The sequence below is a fragment of the Sarcophilus harrisii genome, chromosome 1 (assembly GCF_902635505.1).
Source record: "Sarcophilus harrisii chromosome 1, mSarHar1.11, whole genome shotgun sequence".
NCBI lineage: Eukaryota > Metazoa > Chordata > Mammalia > Dasyuromorphia > Dasyuridae > Sarcophilus > Sarcophilus harrisii.
In genome coordinates, this window is record NC_045426.1 from 81,876,517 (window position 1) to 81,892,960 (window position 16,444).

Below are 16,444 nucleotides of genomic sequence, written 5' to 3' on the forward strand. Positions count from 1 at the left end.
GGTGCAGGATTCATGACCTAGAGATATTTATTCTAACATTTACTAATTTTAATGGATAAGGCATACAATACCTATTCGGATCACATGGGCAACTATATATAAATCCCTCTTCATATCTTTGCTGCTCAGATCCTAAGAAAAAAGAAAAACATTTAAGCATAGCCAATGCAGCATGTTCAAAGAACTGAAAAAATTATTTTTTTCAGTTTCTAAGTATGGTGGTTTTGTTACATTTTTCATATGTTATAAACAGATACATTTAAGGCATAAAAATAAGTACTATTTTACAAATAGCAAAATTCCTGTGTTCCCATTCTTGGAATAGTTTAGGATGTTGTATACTTGAGTTGGTATCTGAAGAGTTCAGATATACAATACCTAGCTAATTAAATATATACAAGACAACCTCTTCTATTTACAAAATGGAGAGTATTGGAATCACTTATAGCCTTGTTCTAACTTACAAGTATTTTTTTTCCACCCCCTTAATAGTATTTGCTTTTTAAAAAAATCAATTACATGTAAAAACCACTATTTTCAGTTGAAGTTTAGAGACTGAACAATGTCTCATAGATTACCATTTAATCTTACATATGTAAGAATAATGAAAATAAAGCAATTCTATTCCAGCATGCACTGATATACATGCAAGGGGAAAGATGGAGTGCATGTGAGCTATATAGACACAGCCTCAAGAAAACAATATTTCCATATACACAAGGCTTCTAAACATGGATAAGAACTTTATAAATAGTAAAACTTTACTAATTTGGTCACCACTGGTTTGCAAGAAGTTATGCAGTATTTCAGGTACAGTACATGTAATTTTTTCAAGTGAAAATATTGAAAATAATCCTGTAATTTTTTAAGAGATTTACCTGCAAGGAAGAATATATTATCTAGAATACATGTCTTTCAAATAATAGTTTAGAACTGCCTGTTGTATCATAAAGTACATTTATATTTGTAATTTATTTTTTAATGAAATAGAATACTATAATCTGTTTATGTCATATACTATGCTTGAAAGTGAAAACTTTGTTTTTAATTCCCACTAATTCATACTATACTTCAGTATGAAAATGAAGAAAAGTTCTAGTTTAAAAGTAATTTGGCCTACCAGAGTGAAGTGTTTAAATCCCAGATACTTATTCAGTTTTGCTGGATATCCAATAGGAAAATCTGCATATTCATATTAATGTAGAAATCATTAACAGATATGAATAATATTGGGACCAAGCATCCCAACTATATCATACAAAGGTAACAGATAACATATGCACTAACTAGATGAGGATGATGATAACATTTATATAGTGCTTCCTATGTGCCAAGCATTTTGCAATTATTTACCTTATTTGAACTTCACAACAACTCTGGGAAGTGGATGCTATTATTACCCCCATTTTATAGTTAAGGAAATTAAGGCAAACAGAGGTCAAATGTTCTAGCATTGCCTTAGGATTATACAACTAGTAAGTGTCTGAGGCCAGATTTGAATTCATATGTAATTGGATGATAATTTCATGTACAAGGAAACGTCAACCCTAAGGAGGATGAAGTACTTCAAAGAGGTATGTAGTATTTACTACTCTACTGTAGCCAAGAAATTTGACTATAAGACTCTTTGTAAGAGAACTGTATTTGATTTAGGATTAAGTGGAACACAAAGGTCAGAGTGAAGGAAAAGAAGAGGGGTTATCTGTGTGTGTGTGTGTGTGTGTGTGTGTGTGTGTGTAGAGTTATGTCGTTATATAGTTCCTTGTAAGGATCAACAATGATGGTAGACTTGGAATATGTAAATGATCTATTCTTTCAGTAAGCTATCTGCTAATGGACATATAAAAGTTTACTAAATGTTTCTTTTATGACATCCTCAAGTTACTCTGTGTCCTTAAGGATCATGTAAAAATTAACAACTAACAAAACAATAATGATAAAAAGTAGTCAAATTCTTATACCTCTGTGGATGTCTTTTGCATTGATACAATCTTTTGAGTGAAAGATAAGGTATTTTGGACTCCTGCCATTATTCTGTATTTTTAAAAATGGAATTAGTATTTGCATACCATTATTACCAAATATAAAATTAAATATCAAATTAATTTATTGCTATATGTCGTATTATTTATTTAAATATATATTAGACAACTGTTTTGAAGAAGTTTTGAAGTCAGAGGACAGGGCATTTTCAAATGAAATGGTTCCTTCTGAGTTTAAGCTTATATGACTCAAGATGCCATAAAATATTATTTATGCTAATTTACCTCTTTGTGTTTGTAGCCTTAATACCATATTACCATAGAAAGTCAACATAATAACCAGTTCTTACATGTATACTCAAAGTGGAACTTTTCTACTATTATTTCTGGTTATTAATTATAATAAAAAAGAGTCAAAAGTAATTTAATATTGAATAAAAAGTGCTTTTGTTTTTGAGGTGACTAGGTAGGATTCCTGTTTAGACAACAATTTATTTGGTACCTAGAATGGTACTTCATAGGTGTTAATAATGATAAAAGTAATAACAAAAATAATTTTTAGCAAGTGTTATAAATGAAAGTTGCTGTAAGTTAGTTTTACAGTACATTAAACTTCCACAATAAAAGCTATCTTATTAAATGCAAATTAAATGCACAGTTAAACATAATTTTGGTTCATAAAAACATTGATCTTTAATAGTGAATATCAAGTATGATTGATAATATTAACATTTAAGAGACAAATGGAAAAGAAGGGAAGGAAGAAGGACATTGGAAACTCAGTATTATCCCACCCCAGAGTCTTATTCTTAGTGAGTAGCTTTTGAACTAAATGTACATCAAGTCTGAACTCGTGTCCAATCATAAAGAATCAGGGAGTTTAAATGTCTGCCAGCTAGTGGACAGAAGGTATGTGTGGAGAGGGGACAGGGCGATTTGATTTAAAGGAGAGAATATGGAGCTCAGTTAGGCTATGCTATGAGGTGTTAGAAATACAGTTAGCTTTTACTTATTTCTTAGGGATGGCAGGAAGATTTTTAACAATAAAATAAAATACCGATCTTATAAAACAACCCCATAGAAAACAGTAAATATAACTATATAATGATAACATCATAGAAACCATCAAGTTAAATTCCCAATGTAAATGAATAATAGGTTAAAATTGTATTATTTGGGTTGTCAATTCAAATAAGATATTTTACTATTATCAAAGTAAAAAGTATTATATGCATGTGACCATATCTTATTTACATGTATATAGTCACTCATGTACCACATACCATGAAGAGTGGGAAAAACAAAACAAAACAAAATGAGCACTTTTTTTTTTAGAAACTTAAGCAAATATAAAATTACTTGGAAATATTTTTCCTTTAATAGAGAAGTAAATTTCAAGAAATGAAAATCCTGGGATTCAAAATGTACAGTTTGTAAATTAGAAATTTAAAGAAAAGCTAAAATCTGTTTGAAGAAAAATAATAATAGTTAACTGTTAAGTTTTCAGGGACTAGATATTTTCTGTGCCTATACTATAAGAATTTCATTAGCCACTCTTAGATTTATTGGACATTGATTTTGAAGTTCTGTATCATATATGGCAATTCCAAATGTTCTCTTGCCTGTAGTAGTGAATCAGGCTTCTAGATTAGTCAATAAGGTAGTTTCTACTTAAAGTAATAGCTCTGTAAAGCTAGTAATCATGTTTAAGGATCCCATGTGTACTATAAAATTATGTTAGGTACCTTTACAAAAAATTCCAACAGCAAAACCAGCTTAGTCATTGTGGATAGGGAGCAAGAGAAAAAAAGTGAATGAGAAATTGAAACATCCTCAAGAGTGGTAGGGTACAAGAACATTCATGATTCATTGACTTTTTTTCATACACAAATTGGAATCACTAATTCAATGTGTGTGTGTATGAGTGTGTGTGTATGAGTGTGTGTGTATTGGTGTATGCTTAGATTTGGTGTATGGGCTTAGATTTACACACATAATTAAAATGTTATAAAATGACATACTCAATATTCTATAATCACTTTCAAATGCCTGTCATAATAAAGTTTATTAAAAATAAATCATTGAGTATGAGGATGTACTCAATGGGAATACACTCAGATTTCTGTTTTCATGCTGACAGAGTCCCAAGTGAAAGATTTCTTTTGTTATTTTATCAGGCAAGGTCAGAATGTCAGAAATCTTTAAACTATTTCCTATTTTGTTCAACTGTCTCTAAACTGAAATGCTCTAAACTAAAATTAAATTAAAGACAGTTGTATATCTTCTTCCTATCTCTATCTACTTCAGCCACTTACTTTGGGGCAAACCTTTCCAGTGGTTTAACCTATATCTTTTAAGATGTCCTTTTTTCTTTCTTTCCCTCTTCTCCCAGTGAGAATAGGAAATTGCTCACTGTTCTCATTTTCTCTTTTCCTGAATAAGTAATTTTAATTTCTCTTCTGTTTTTTTTAATAGTTCTTATTTTTCTACCCATTCTCTTATGGAATACCTTCCTAATTTTTAATATATTGAACTCAAATGGGAACCCATTATATCACTGTAATTTATTAATATGAATTTTTTTTCATATATTGGGTAAATTTTCAATATACTTTATCTCTTCAACTACAGGTGCTATTGACTCTGTAATAAACAAGTGATTGAACTATTTTTTGATTTTTAAAGAAAGTAGCAAAATGAATAAAATTTAGGTGGAAAAAAAATGCAAATTTTTTCTTGCAAGAACCACATCACATTCAAGTCTCTGAATTAGTGCCATTTATATTTAAGATGTACATTAAGCCTGATGATGGCTAATACTTTTTATATTGGGATAATACCACAAACTAAATAGAAAAGCAATCAAAATGGGAAGTCCTACAGCATCCTTGTATTAAATGGGTTTTCTCTAAAATCATAAATTTTGTCCAAGCACAGAATACTGACAATAGTCAAAACTATCACAGAAGCTTGTACTCTTTTTCAGCAAATCAATTGATTACTCATGCAAATGAAGCACACTAGTTATTCAATGCATAAATAAATGGTGAACACATGAGAAGCAATTTGGATAATGTCTGGGCAGTTTCCTGATGACAAAAACCTAGAAAATGTTTTTCTAATGAGAACCTCACTATCCCTCGTTTTATCGACATTTCTAGGGTATTCGAGCTTTGGGAGCAAGTGTCTTGAAAATAGTTATAATGAATAGGAACCATTTGTGATGGATCAAACTGACACATATAATAGAAAACAGATCCCAACAGAAAATGACACCAGGATTTGGTAGCTTTAAGAAAGTAAATTTGAGTAGACAACTTTAGAAGGCATTTCTATTCCAAGTTAAAAATATAATACAAAAAGATCACCTCCCTTCCAATTTTAAGTGTTTAGTTTACATATTGTAGAGTAAAACTTAAAAATCAGCCAAAGGGCACTTGAAAGTGTTTGTTTAATCACATAAATTCAATTAAAACATATAGTTTGTTGCAATCTTCTTAAAACATTTCATTATTATGTCAGAAACATACAACTAGTCTTATTTGCTCTAATGTGTAGGGAAAGAAAAATATATCAAATTTTGAGGTGACAACATCCACAAACCAAAGCCCTTCATTATGGCCCAATCCACAGAGCAGCAGAGAAAGAGAATTCTCACATACTGTAAAAAGGGCACACATTCGATCTATCTTCTCTGGGTTCCTTGGCCCACCATTCTTGTTCAGTCTCACCAGAAACCGCTCACTGAAATGTAGGAAAAAGAGAGAGAGAGAAAGAGAGAGAAAAGAGACAGAGAAATATGAGGGACCACAAACTATAGAACAAAGACTTGGGCATGTATAAAGAATAATGTATAATCTCAGAAATCCTAAACACTCATGGAATTGCACTCAATGATAGGTGGGCAGGGCACAGTGTGGATGTAATGTCTTGTTAGACATGACAGAGAGGCAGAGTGATCTGGTGGAGAGATTTGGACTTTGTGTCCAAAGATCTTGGCCCTAACACTGGCTCAGACACTAGTTGTATCACCCTGGGCACTTCGTTTAACTTTTGCACCTTATCTGTTAAAATGGGAATAATCTTTGTAAAACCCATATCAAAGGATTATTGTGCTTTCTACATCTTACATTTCATGAAGATGTCATCATTGTTAATAAATAACAAAACTACAATAGTGATAATGATATCATAGCAAACAGCGTTTTTTTTTTAAACATAGAACAGTCTTGTGTAGGATAAACATTTTGATGCATTTTTTAAAAAAGGCACTATTATTTAACCATTTAATGAGGATGTCTTGTCTTTCTAACTTGCTTATAAATTCCTTGGGAGAAGGATCATATTTCACCTGTATCCCTTCCAAAGACCCAAGTTCAATGTTAAACACAGATAATTCACTAGGAAACTTTAAACTGAGTCAGGCAGTGAGCTCATCACAGCAAAAGAAAACAATACATGTTAGAGCACATTCAGGAGAACATGAGTTCCAATAAAACACAGGATGTCCCAAAGCCTCAGTACAGGTTTAAGCTTTAAGAGTACTAAGAGTCACTTAAGTTTTCATAGCTTAAGTCTTCATTAAGACTTTTGGATTATCCTGTCTAAATAAGTTCCTTAAAGGTCATTTTGTCTTTATATCCCTGTCGTGGAAGTGCCCTGCTCTGTCTCTCTGTCTGTCTGTCTCCCTCCCTCTGTATCACTATTTCTCTTGAGTCTCTTTGTCTCTGTCTCTCTGAAAGCCAGAGAAATATGGACATGTGATTTCATGAGTATAGGAACTTCCAGAATGCAAAATCCCTTCACTGCTGAAAGTTATCAATTTATCTGCAATTTATAATTTGAGAATTATTAGGGCAATGAGAAATAAAGTGACTTTCCCCTCTTGCCTGGCATCTCATCCCACATCTTTCATTACCTGCCAGACATCTTCACTTAGATATATCATGCAAATAGCTGAAATTCAACTCGTCCAAAGGAGAACCCATTAAATTTGTCTCCCCACCTACTCTTCCTCCTATCTCCTTTTGGTCAGGGTATCACCAAGTTTCATACCTTATGAGGCATTTTTGACTCTTCTCTCTTCCTCAGCCCTGCAAACCCATGAGACGTTTAGTTGCCAAGTCTTGCCGATTTTACTTTCACAGCATTTCCTTTTTTTGTCCTGGTCTCCACTCATCACCACACTTTCCTGCTTCAGGTTCTCATCACTTCTAGCCTGGACTTTTGAAATTGCTTCCTTTTGAATGGCTCCATCTCAAGCTTCCACCTTCTAATCTGACCTGCTAACAGCTGACACAGGACTATTTCCACAGCTCGGATCAGACTCTATTACCCCAATGGTCAAGAAGCTTTGGTGGCTTCTTCTTACCACTAGGATAAACTACAAACTGTTCCTTTTGACACATAAAGCCTTCTCAGCTTGTCAGTAGACAATCCTCATTCCAGTCACATTGTTCTACTTGCCTTTCTCTGGATACAATATCCCATCCCGCTCTTGTATACCTTTGCCCAAGCTCTCTTATTTTAGAAATGTTCTCATTTTTCACCCATGCTTCTTGGGATTCTATATCCTTTCAGTGCTCTCAACTCAAGTGCCACTTCTTTCAAGAGACCTTTCCTGGTTTCTGCAGTTTTTGTATTTATTTGTATATATTCTGGGTTTATTTATCTATGAATATGTGATATATCCCACAGGGTCAGCCAGATAGCAGAGTGGATAGAGTCAGAAAGATATGAGTTCAAATGTGCTCTCAGACACACACTAGCTGTATGTGTGATCTTGGGCAAGTCCCTTGATGCTGCCTCAATTTCCTCATCTATAAAATGATCTGGAGAAGGAAATGGCAAATCAATCTATACCTTTACAGGTAACAAATAGTCAAACATGACTGAAAAATGATTTAACAACAAAGAATAGCCTTAGTAGAATATAAGAGCATTGAGGGTAGGGAATAATCTCTGTTGAATTCTAGTGTCTAACAGAATGCTTAGCTTATAATAGGCACTGATTCACGGATTAATTGATTCTGGATTTTAAGACCAGGTCTTCTACCCACCATATCATACTGTCTTTCATGCTAGGGGGAAGAAATCGTTAGGAATACTATAGAAATGGAGGTTGTTAAGAGTGGAAAAAAAATAAACAGAAAGGTTGAGGAAACACTAATTAATAGAATGCTTAGGCAGAGTGGAGATAAAAGTTTTATCACACAAAGTAATCCATATGCTTTGGGTGGGAAGTTGATGAGCATTTCAAATAATTTGTGAAACTAAGTCAACATGTTTTATTTCAGTAAAGTAGTATGGTGCAAAGAGTGCTGGATCTGGATTCAGGAAAAACTGAGTTTAAATCCAACTTCAGACACTACCTTCATGACCTTGAACAAGTCACAATTATACTGTCTGCCTCAGTTTTTTCATCTGTAAAATGGGAATGATAATAGCATCTGTCTCTCAGGATTGCTGTGAGATAATATTTGCAAGGTACTTTGCAAAATTTAAAACACTAAAGCAGGTAAATGTTGTTATTACAATCATTATCTCTACCCTTTCCTCAAGTTTATGTTCTTGCTAGCCAAGCCTCAACATTTCCATGTTTCATGTTTTTCTTGGTGTGGATTCCTTCTCTCCTAATGCATATTATAAGTATATGGTCTTCATGAATTGTTCTATCTGTAACAATCTGGTAATAGATCTCTCCAAAATTAGCCAGGATGGTACTTAGGCAACAATTATACGGCTCACTAATGAAATGAAGGGGCTAGAGTAGATTATCTCTAAGGTCACTTCCAGGTCAAATCTATATGATAATCATTAGAGTGATTTATTTTTTTCCTTGATCCTCTAATTATGTACTTGGAACATATATATATATATATATATATATATATATGTATATATGATAACAACAGAATTGCAAATATTATGCTAGGATGTTAAAATATGTTGTCATTTTAACTATAAAGGTTGTTATGGAAAGAGGAAATAGGAATAGTAAAAGTCTGAACGAATAAAGGTCAGAGGAGGGGTGAGAAGGCAAAATATAAGGAAAACTTCAAAAGGCTGAATGCTGGGAGCTCCTATTCAAACCACATAATAAAGATGAATGAAACAACTATCTCTGGCTGCCTATAGCGCTGGTTCTAAACCATTAGGACGCTCTCTCTGTTCAAAGCATACGAGTTGCATGCTGAGGGAGGCCGCTCATGTTGACCTGATTCCAAGATGTATTCCCCACCAGATTCATTGCAGCTCTATTCAGCAGAAGCTCTACATTTTACAACTTTACAACCTGGTTTCTCCCTTATGGCAGACAAGTGGGGGACTACTAGATAAGAATATCTGATACAACAGCAGATATGATCACTTATTGGATGTTTTTATTTTTTCCTTTGGCATGAAGGAATCAATCTGGAGGTGGACTAGAAAATGTTTGTGAAATAAATTTAAAAAGGCATCAACAAGAAATATTTTTAAAAACCCAGAAAATGGGAAAGTTGTAATAGAATTAATAAAATGAATTCAGCCAACTCAATAACAATAAATTAATTCTTTAATCCGCTTGACATTTTAATTCCCAGATGCCCTCTAGACTGCACGTGAATGACCTAGAAACTGGGAAGCAGCACACATTTGTAAAGGGAACAAATAAAAGTCTCACAAACACTGGTCTTTTAGGAACTTTAAACATTTTTCTTTTTCACGTTGAAAAGATAAGGTGAATTTCCATTACATGAAACAAGCTTCTCAATTGTCTCTCCCAGATTGAAATGGCAGTGAAAGTGATTCAGGCAAATGTTTGTCATTGGGGCACATTGGCATATGGGCACAAAAGAAATAACCAAGAATGCTTGGTGTGCCTGTCTGTTTAAGAATAAAATAGTTTGCCTTTAAGTTATCATTTAAAGGTTGTTCTTTCCTTCTCCTATGGAAGTTTGACCAATTTCCTCCTTTACTTTTCTTCTGTTGGCACATAGAGGGCAATCTCACTATGGGATTCATAACCAATCAATACATATCTTCAGGATTAGTCTGTTTGATTTGTCTGGCTAAAGCACTATCAGATCAATCTCTCAGGAATCCAGAAGAATCAAGCTTGCAGGAATCCAGAAGAGTCCTTCAGATTGGCAAAGTGCTTAATTCCACTGTGCTATGATATCTCACCATTTAGAGTTTCTTTGGGTCTCCCAAGCACAAAATTTTCTAGCAAAAACAACTGGGTCATATTCATCAGGAAGTAGATGATGGCTCAGTGGCCAAGATTTGGAATTGTAAGACCAGGTTTTCAGGTTAACTAGTAGCTGAACCTGCAGGAGATCGTAACCATTTTTGTGTCTTGGACCACTTTGGCATTGTCTGTTGAAGTCTTTTGAACTCCTCAGAACCATATTTTCAAATTATATTGAAATATAATTATCAGAATACTTAAACAATGAATTCATGAACTAGAGTAAGACATCCTAAAAGAGTAACAGGATCAAATTTACATGTAAATTTTTTCTCCTAATGATTATGACTTTTTGAGAAAATGACTAAATTTGGAATTGAAAATTAAAAAGTTTTTTATCTGTCCATATTTAAGTACTTTTTGGGAGCTATATAGAGGAATGAATATACTAGCAATATAAATAGTAAATTCAATTCAAAAAACATTTATTAAATGCCTATTGTATGCAAATGTAATGATAAAAGTAATACTTAAAAGGCTTAAAAAAGTGCAAGTCACTTTATACATTTTTCATCTCAGCCTTACAACAACTCTGTAGGGTAGGTATATATTATTATTCCTGTTTTATAGATAAGGAAAATGAGACTTGCAATTGAACAATTAGTGAACAGTAGGGGCTGGCTTCAAACCAAAGCTTTCCTGATTTAAGAGTCCAGCCCTCTGCCTACTATGCTCGGTAGTCATATATTTTAACAGGTTGAGCCAAATGACACTAGACATAGTATAATATATAAATGCTTGAAAGAATATGGGGTTAGCGTGATAGTGTTTGGCAGTCTACATTCATCAACAAAATCAATGCATGGCCAAATGTCCATTTCAATATAATTAGTTTCCTACACAATCCTATGCATTTTATTAAATCATTTGAAATGTGATTCTGAGGAGTCCACAGGTTTCACCAGACACTACCAAAGTAATCTACGACACAGAAATGGTTAAGATCTCCTGCAGGTTCAGCTGCTAGTTCACCTCAAAACCCAGTCCTACAATCCCAAATCTTGACCACTGAGTCATCATCAATGACTCTATTGTTGTTTCCTAGAAAATATTGTGCTTGAGAAACCCAGAAAGTGACTCTGTGATAAGATTTTTATTTTTTGTGTGGATATGCTGCCAAATTAAGCCTCTTGCTCCAGTTTTTAAAAAATCCAAACAATCCAGCTATCCTGCCCCTCAGAAATATGAAGAGCACTAAAAATGAATAATGGACCAGGAAAGGCTCATAGCATAAGTAAATATAAGCTTACCAGAAGCTGACTAAATTGAAATCAGAGTGGAATAAAGAAGGTCATATTTACCATCATCTAAATCAATATAAAACACATATCACTGGTCACACCGGACTATTGTGAAGCCACAATGAGAGAAACCAATTAAAACTACTAGAAATGGAGTTAAAGGAGGGCTAAGGAGAAGCTGTTTAGTTAGCAGCTATAAGTTCCTCAAGGGATAGCTAGGTAGAGCAGTGGATAGAGCATCAGACCTATAGTTACTAAGATTTGAGTTCAAATCCAGCCTTAGACACTTAGCTTCCTAGAAAAGGTCATATAACCCTGCTTGCCTCAGTTTCCTCATCTGTAAAGTGAGCTGGAGGAAGAAATGGCAAATTACTCCAGCATTTTTGCCAAGGAAATCCCAAATGGAGCCATGAAGAGACAGACATGACTGAAATGACTTGAACAATAATAACAGCAAAACCCCTAAACCTATTACAAATAGGCCAGATTTCAACATAGTCCTTGCCAGCAGAGCAGGCACATTTGCTGATTTTACTCCGAATGACCCTTATCCCAGAATGAGCTACAATTAGATGAGAGACTTGGAAATGAACAGATCTAGAAGCAGCAAGCTGTGGTTTTTCTAGGATGTACTTTGAAAACCCTGCTAACTCTTCAAGATTCCTTTAGACTATTTGTTTGCTATAAAAGAGATGGCCACAGAAAGCACAGTATTCATTTTCAAGTCTGAAAATTTATTTTCCTACATCATTCGAGGAAAGTTTAGTTAACTGTGCCAAACTTGTGATTGCCAGAGCCAATGTGAAGCCCTGAGGAGGAAGCCAGTGATCCTAACAACTGCTGCCTAGAAAGCTGCATTAAATTAGAATATTTTGGAAATGTGGTCACCAGGGAAAATGTTGCTTTTGTGCTCATGCTATCACTAAATGCCAAGGAGAGCTTAGGACTACTAGAGAGCCCTGCTCTCTAACCTTCCTTCTGTTCTGAGCCTGGCATAAAGACAAAAATTTTTCCAAAGATGCAACCTCTTCCATCCCATAATGACTCTGAATGTTTCCACAATTTTTAGCAATAAAAATTAAATCATCTGCAACAATAATAAAAATATAAAACAAATATTTTAAAATCCAATGTTAAAAGTTCAGAGGTCAGTTTGATTGTTTCAAGTAAAACATACTTGATCTGCCGTGGGGATGACCTTGGGTTCTCCTGGGCTAGGCTACGGGAATTTCTCATTTGGTCTTCTGCATGGTTCATTCAGTTTGGAAAAGCTCCAAGAGTGGCTGACAACGAACTGTCAGCTATTTGAGAATCAGACAAATTAAATTTGGAGAGCATCATAAATCAGGTTGGATGCAGGATGATGAACTTTTTGGTCACAGGAATTTCTGAAGACCAATAAATAAATCGATAAGCATTTATTAAGGGTCAACTATCTTCCAGAAATTGTGCTGAATGCTGGAAATACAAAGATGAAAGTGAGACAGTCCTTGCTCTCAAGAAGCTTAAATTATACTGGTTATAGGAATTTATACTTGTACCAGAATTTGTTTAGCCATTTTCTACTCATTGTCATGCCTTAAAGAGAAGTCTAGACTCACTTCCTCACCAATTATTCATGTCTTAGCCTCCTATAAATGTCTTCTTTTTAATGAAATTATTTTTGAAGGTTATAAATAATCATTAATTGTTTAATTATTAGTATTAATTATTACATTCAATTCCTTTTCTTGGTACTTTTCTGCTTCAACCTCAATGTAGTGTTTACCATTATTGACAGCTTCCCCCTTTTTTGGAATTCTCTCCTTTTTAGGTTGCTGAGACTTTGAACCACTTTCATTCTTTTCACACATTTCTAGTTCTTCCATTTTCCTCCTACATCTATCTGTTTTCCAAGATTCTGTCCTCAATTTTCTTATCACTCAATGCTCTCTTTTGCTTTTCTAACCCATTCTCTAAATTCCAAGTATTAACTATATAAAAATGATTCTCTCCCAAACTCCTGTTTCTAATTCTGAACTGCCTGCTGAACATCTTCATTTGGATATACGTTGGAATTTCAAACTCAGTCTTTCTAAAAGTAATTATCTTCTCCCAAAAATGTATTCTCCCTCTTTATTTATTTCTGTTAATAACTCCATCATTTTTTGAATCAGACATATTCAAAATCTGGATGTCCAAATGACTGTTTTTCTCCTAGAGCATTATAGTCACCTCCTAATTGATTTTTTTTAATCTCTATTTTCTCCCTCTTCCAGTCTATCTTAAAAATGCCTCCAAGTGTCATCTTAATGCACAACTCTGATTATATTACTTCCCTATTTAAAAACCTTTAGTGGTTTTCCATTAATTATTAAATTAAACTCACACTCCACAGACTGGCTGATATCTGAAGTTCTCTGAGATCTGTCCCCAATTTCTTTCTCCTACCTTATCTCTCATTACGCCCTTATACACATTTTATGGTTCAATGAAACTGGCATATGTTCCTTATCTTTCCAACATGCCCTTCTACTTTCTTTTTATTTTTAAAAATTTTGTTACTTATGAAATAAAACAATCATTCTCTTCACTTTCTTATTTTTTTTGCCTTTAGTAATATAAATCCCATCATTTGGAATATCCTCTTTTCCTTCCCATATCATGTAAGGCTTGGTTTAAGTGCTATCTCCTCCTTGAAGCCTTCCTTGATTTCCCTGGCTAGAGGTGAATTATAGCCCTTCATTTCCTGAAACATTTTATACATTTCTGACTTTACTGATCTAATGGTATTTTAACTACCCATATATATGTCTGAATTCCTCTCAGCATGAGAAATTTGAGAACAGAACAAGTTTACCCTTTTATCACCTCATAGTTCCTAACATTTCTCTCATTTTGTGGGATCATGTAAGCATTTGTACAGTGAATTTTAAACCATCTCTAAGCATATAGAGACTTTATTTTCAACATAGACACTAGTTGTGTGACCCTGAGCAATCACTTGCCCCTGTTTGCCTCAGTTTCTCCATATGTAAAATAAGTTGTAGAAAGAAATGACAAACCACTCCAGTGTCTTTGCCAAGAAAAGCCCAATTGGGGTCATCAAGAGTTAGATATTACTGAAACAGGGGAACTTGTGTTTTTACTTAAGAGAGCCAAGAACAAGGAGAATGAAGAAAAATCAATTAAAGATCCAAAAAACAGCAGTTATGAAAAAGAAAATCTATTCTGTGGGTCCTATCGGCACATTTATCTAAGCTTTGTGGATATAGAGATGGTATTCTGGCTCTAAGCTCACTCAAAAGCAGACGAAAAACAACTGGACAGCTCAGATGTAGCTGCCTGGGAGCACCCATTTCCTCTCCCTCACACCATTAGAGTTAAGCAATTTGGAATCCCCATTGCTGCTCCCTTATCAAGGGAAAACTAAGGGCTGAGGAAGCTGTCGCTTATGATGTCCGGCTGAAGTTCCTCTGCCTGCCCAAATATAACTGGAATTTGGTTGGGGCCATATTATAGAGGGAGAACCCTTCCTGTCAGCGTTTGTTAGTCTGACCACCAAATTCAGTATATGTATTTCACTTTCAGGAGGCTATCTATCCACACACAACAGTCCTACCCACATTGTTGAGTTGTTTTTTCAGATGTGTCCGACTCTTTGTGTCCCCATTTGGGGATTTTCTTGAAAAAAGACACTGAATTGGTTTTCTAGTTTCTTCTCCAGCTCATTTTACAGATAAGGAAACTGAGGCACACAGGGTTAAGTGACCTTTGTCACCTTGTAAAGATATGACCTGGCAATTCCTGCCTCCTCAGCAGCCACACCCACAAGACTCACAAAAGATTATCACTATCAGAGTCCTTGGTGTTGTCAAATGGTTCAATATCAATATCAATTTAATGGAAATGTCATTAAAGAAGATGTATTACCATCAGCTTTGCCAGTATATTTTAAATACAATGGGACCAGCCTACAAGCCTTGCAGCTGAAATCTCCTCTAAGTATTATCTTCCTTATTAGAATGTGAGTATCTTGAATATAGGGACTATCTTGCTCTTCAGTTTGTACCACAGAGCTTTGCACATAGGAAGTTCTTAATAAATACTTTTCTATTCATTTGATAAAGGTAGAATACAATAACACATTTCCAACTCATTTGTTTCTATTTAGCCAGATGGGGCACAACTAACAAATGAAAAGTAAATCTGGCAGTTGCTTCCTAAACCACTCACAAACGGTGAAAAATACTGATGGCTCAGACCTACTAGAGATGTTGTCTTTAACATCTGATACAAATTTGTATAAAATAAGCAGCCCTTGAAAAGGAAAAAAAAAGCTTCAGTGGAAAATTCCAAGGCGGGAAATTTAACAAGTAATATGATTTTTCTCTGAAACTGAAAGTTTTAATGCATATTTTGGCAAGATGCTTTTCTTGAGGATAGTTTTACTTTGATCGTAGGTGGGGTCCTTAAAATTTAATGATGACCACCAGCAGTCTGGAAGTGTCTATGGTCTCAGGAGTCAGTGTCTTGGTGAATAAGAGAAGGAAACTTTCTTCTGAATTTGTTTTTAGAGTATAGTACCTACAGAGGTGGGCGGGTAGGTGGCACAGTGGACAGAATGAAGGGCATGGAGTGAGGAAGACTCGAATTCAAGCCCAGCCTCAGATCTTTACTGGGTGACCTTGGATAAGTCACTTAACCCTGTTTGCTTCAGTTTCAACACCTGTAAGTGAACTGGAGAAGGAAAGGTATCCACTCTAGTGTCTTTGCCGAGAGAATCCCAAATGGAATTATAAAGACTCAGTCACAACTGAAATGACTGAATGGCAACACTGATGAACCTCCAGAGGTGCTTGGATGATGGGCAAAAGTGATAAGTTGCCCATATCTGGGGCTGACTTCCTTATTAAGTCAACAATTTGCTAGATTTGGAATTAGTTACAGCTATTTTCAGGTACATGATCTTATCCTGCTTCTGGTTTCTTTCTTTTTTTTTTTTTCAAACG

General features: G+C 34.6%; 1 protein-coding gene across 1 annotated transcript in view; it reads right to left on the bottom strand.

The window, feature by feature from the left end:
* DOCK3 (dedicator of cytokinesis 3) overlaps positions 1–16,444 on the bottom strand; it is a 500,037-nt gene that overhangs the window by 148,172 nt on the left and 335,421 nt on the right. Inside the window, exons 10-11 of the mRNA XM_031958628.1 lie at positions 5,645–5,726; positions 72–132 (exon numbers count right to left, since the gene is read on the bottom strand). Coding sequence (XP_031814488.1) covers positions 72–132; positions 5,645–5,726 — 143 coding nt within the window. The remainder of the gene's footprint in view (positions 1–71; positions 133–5,644; positions 5,727–16,444) is intronic.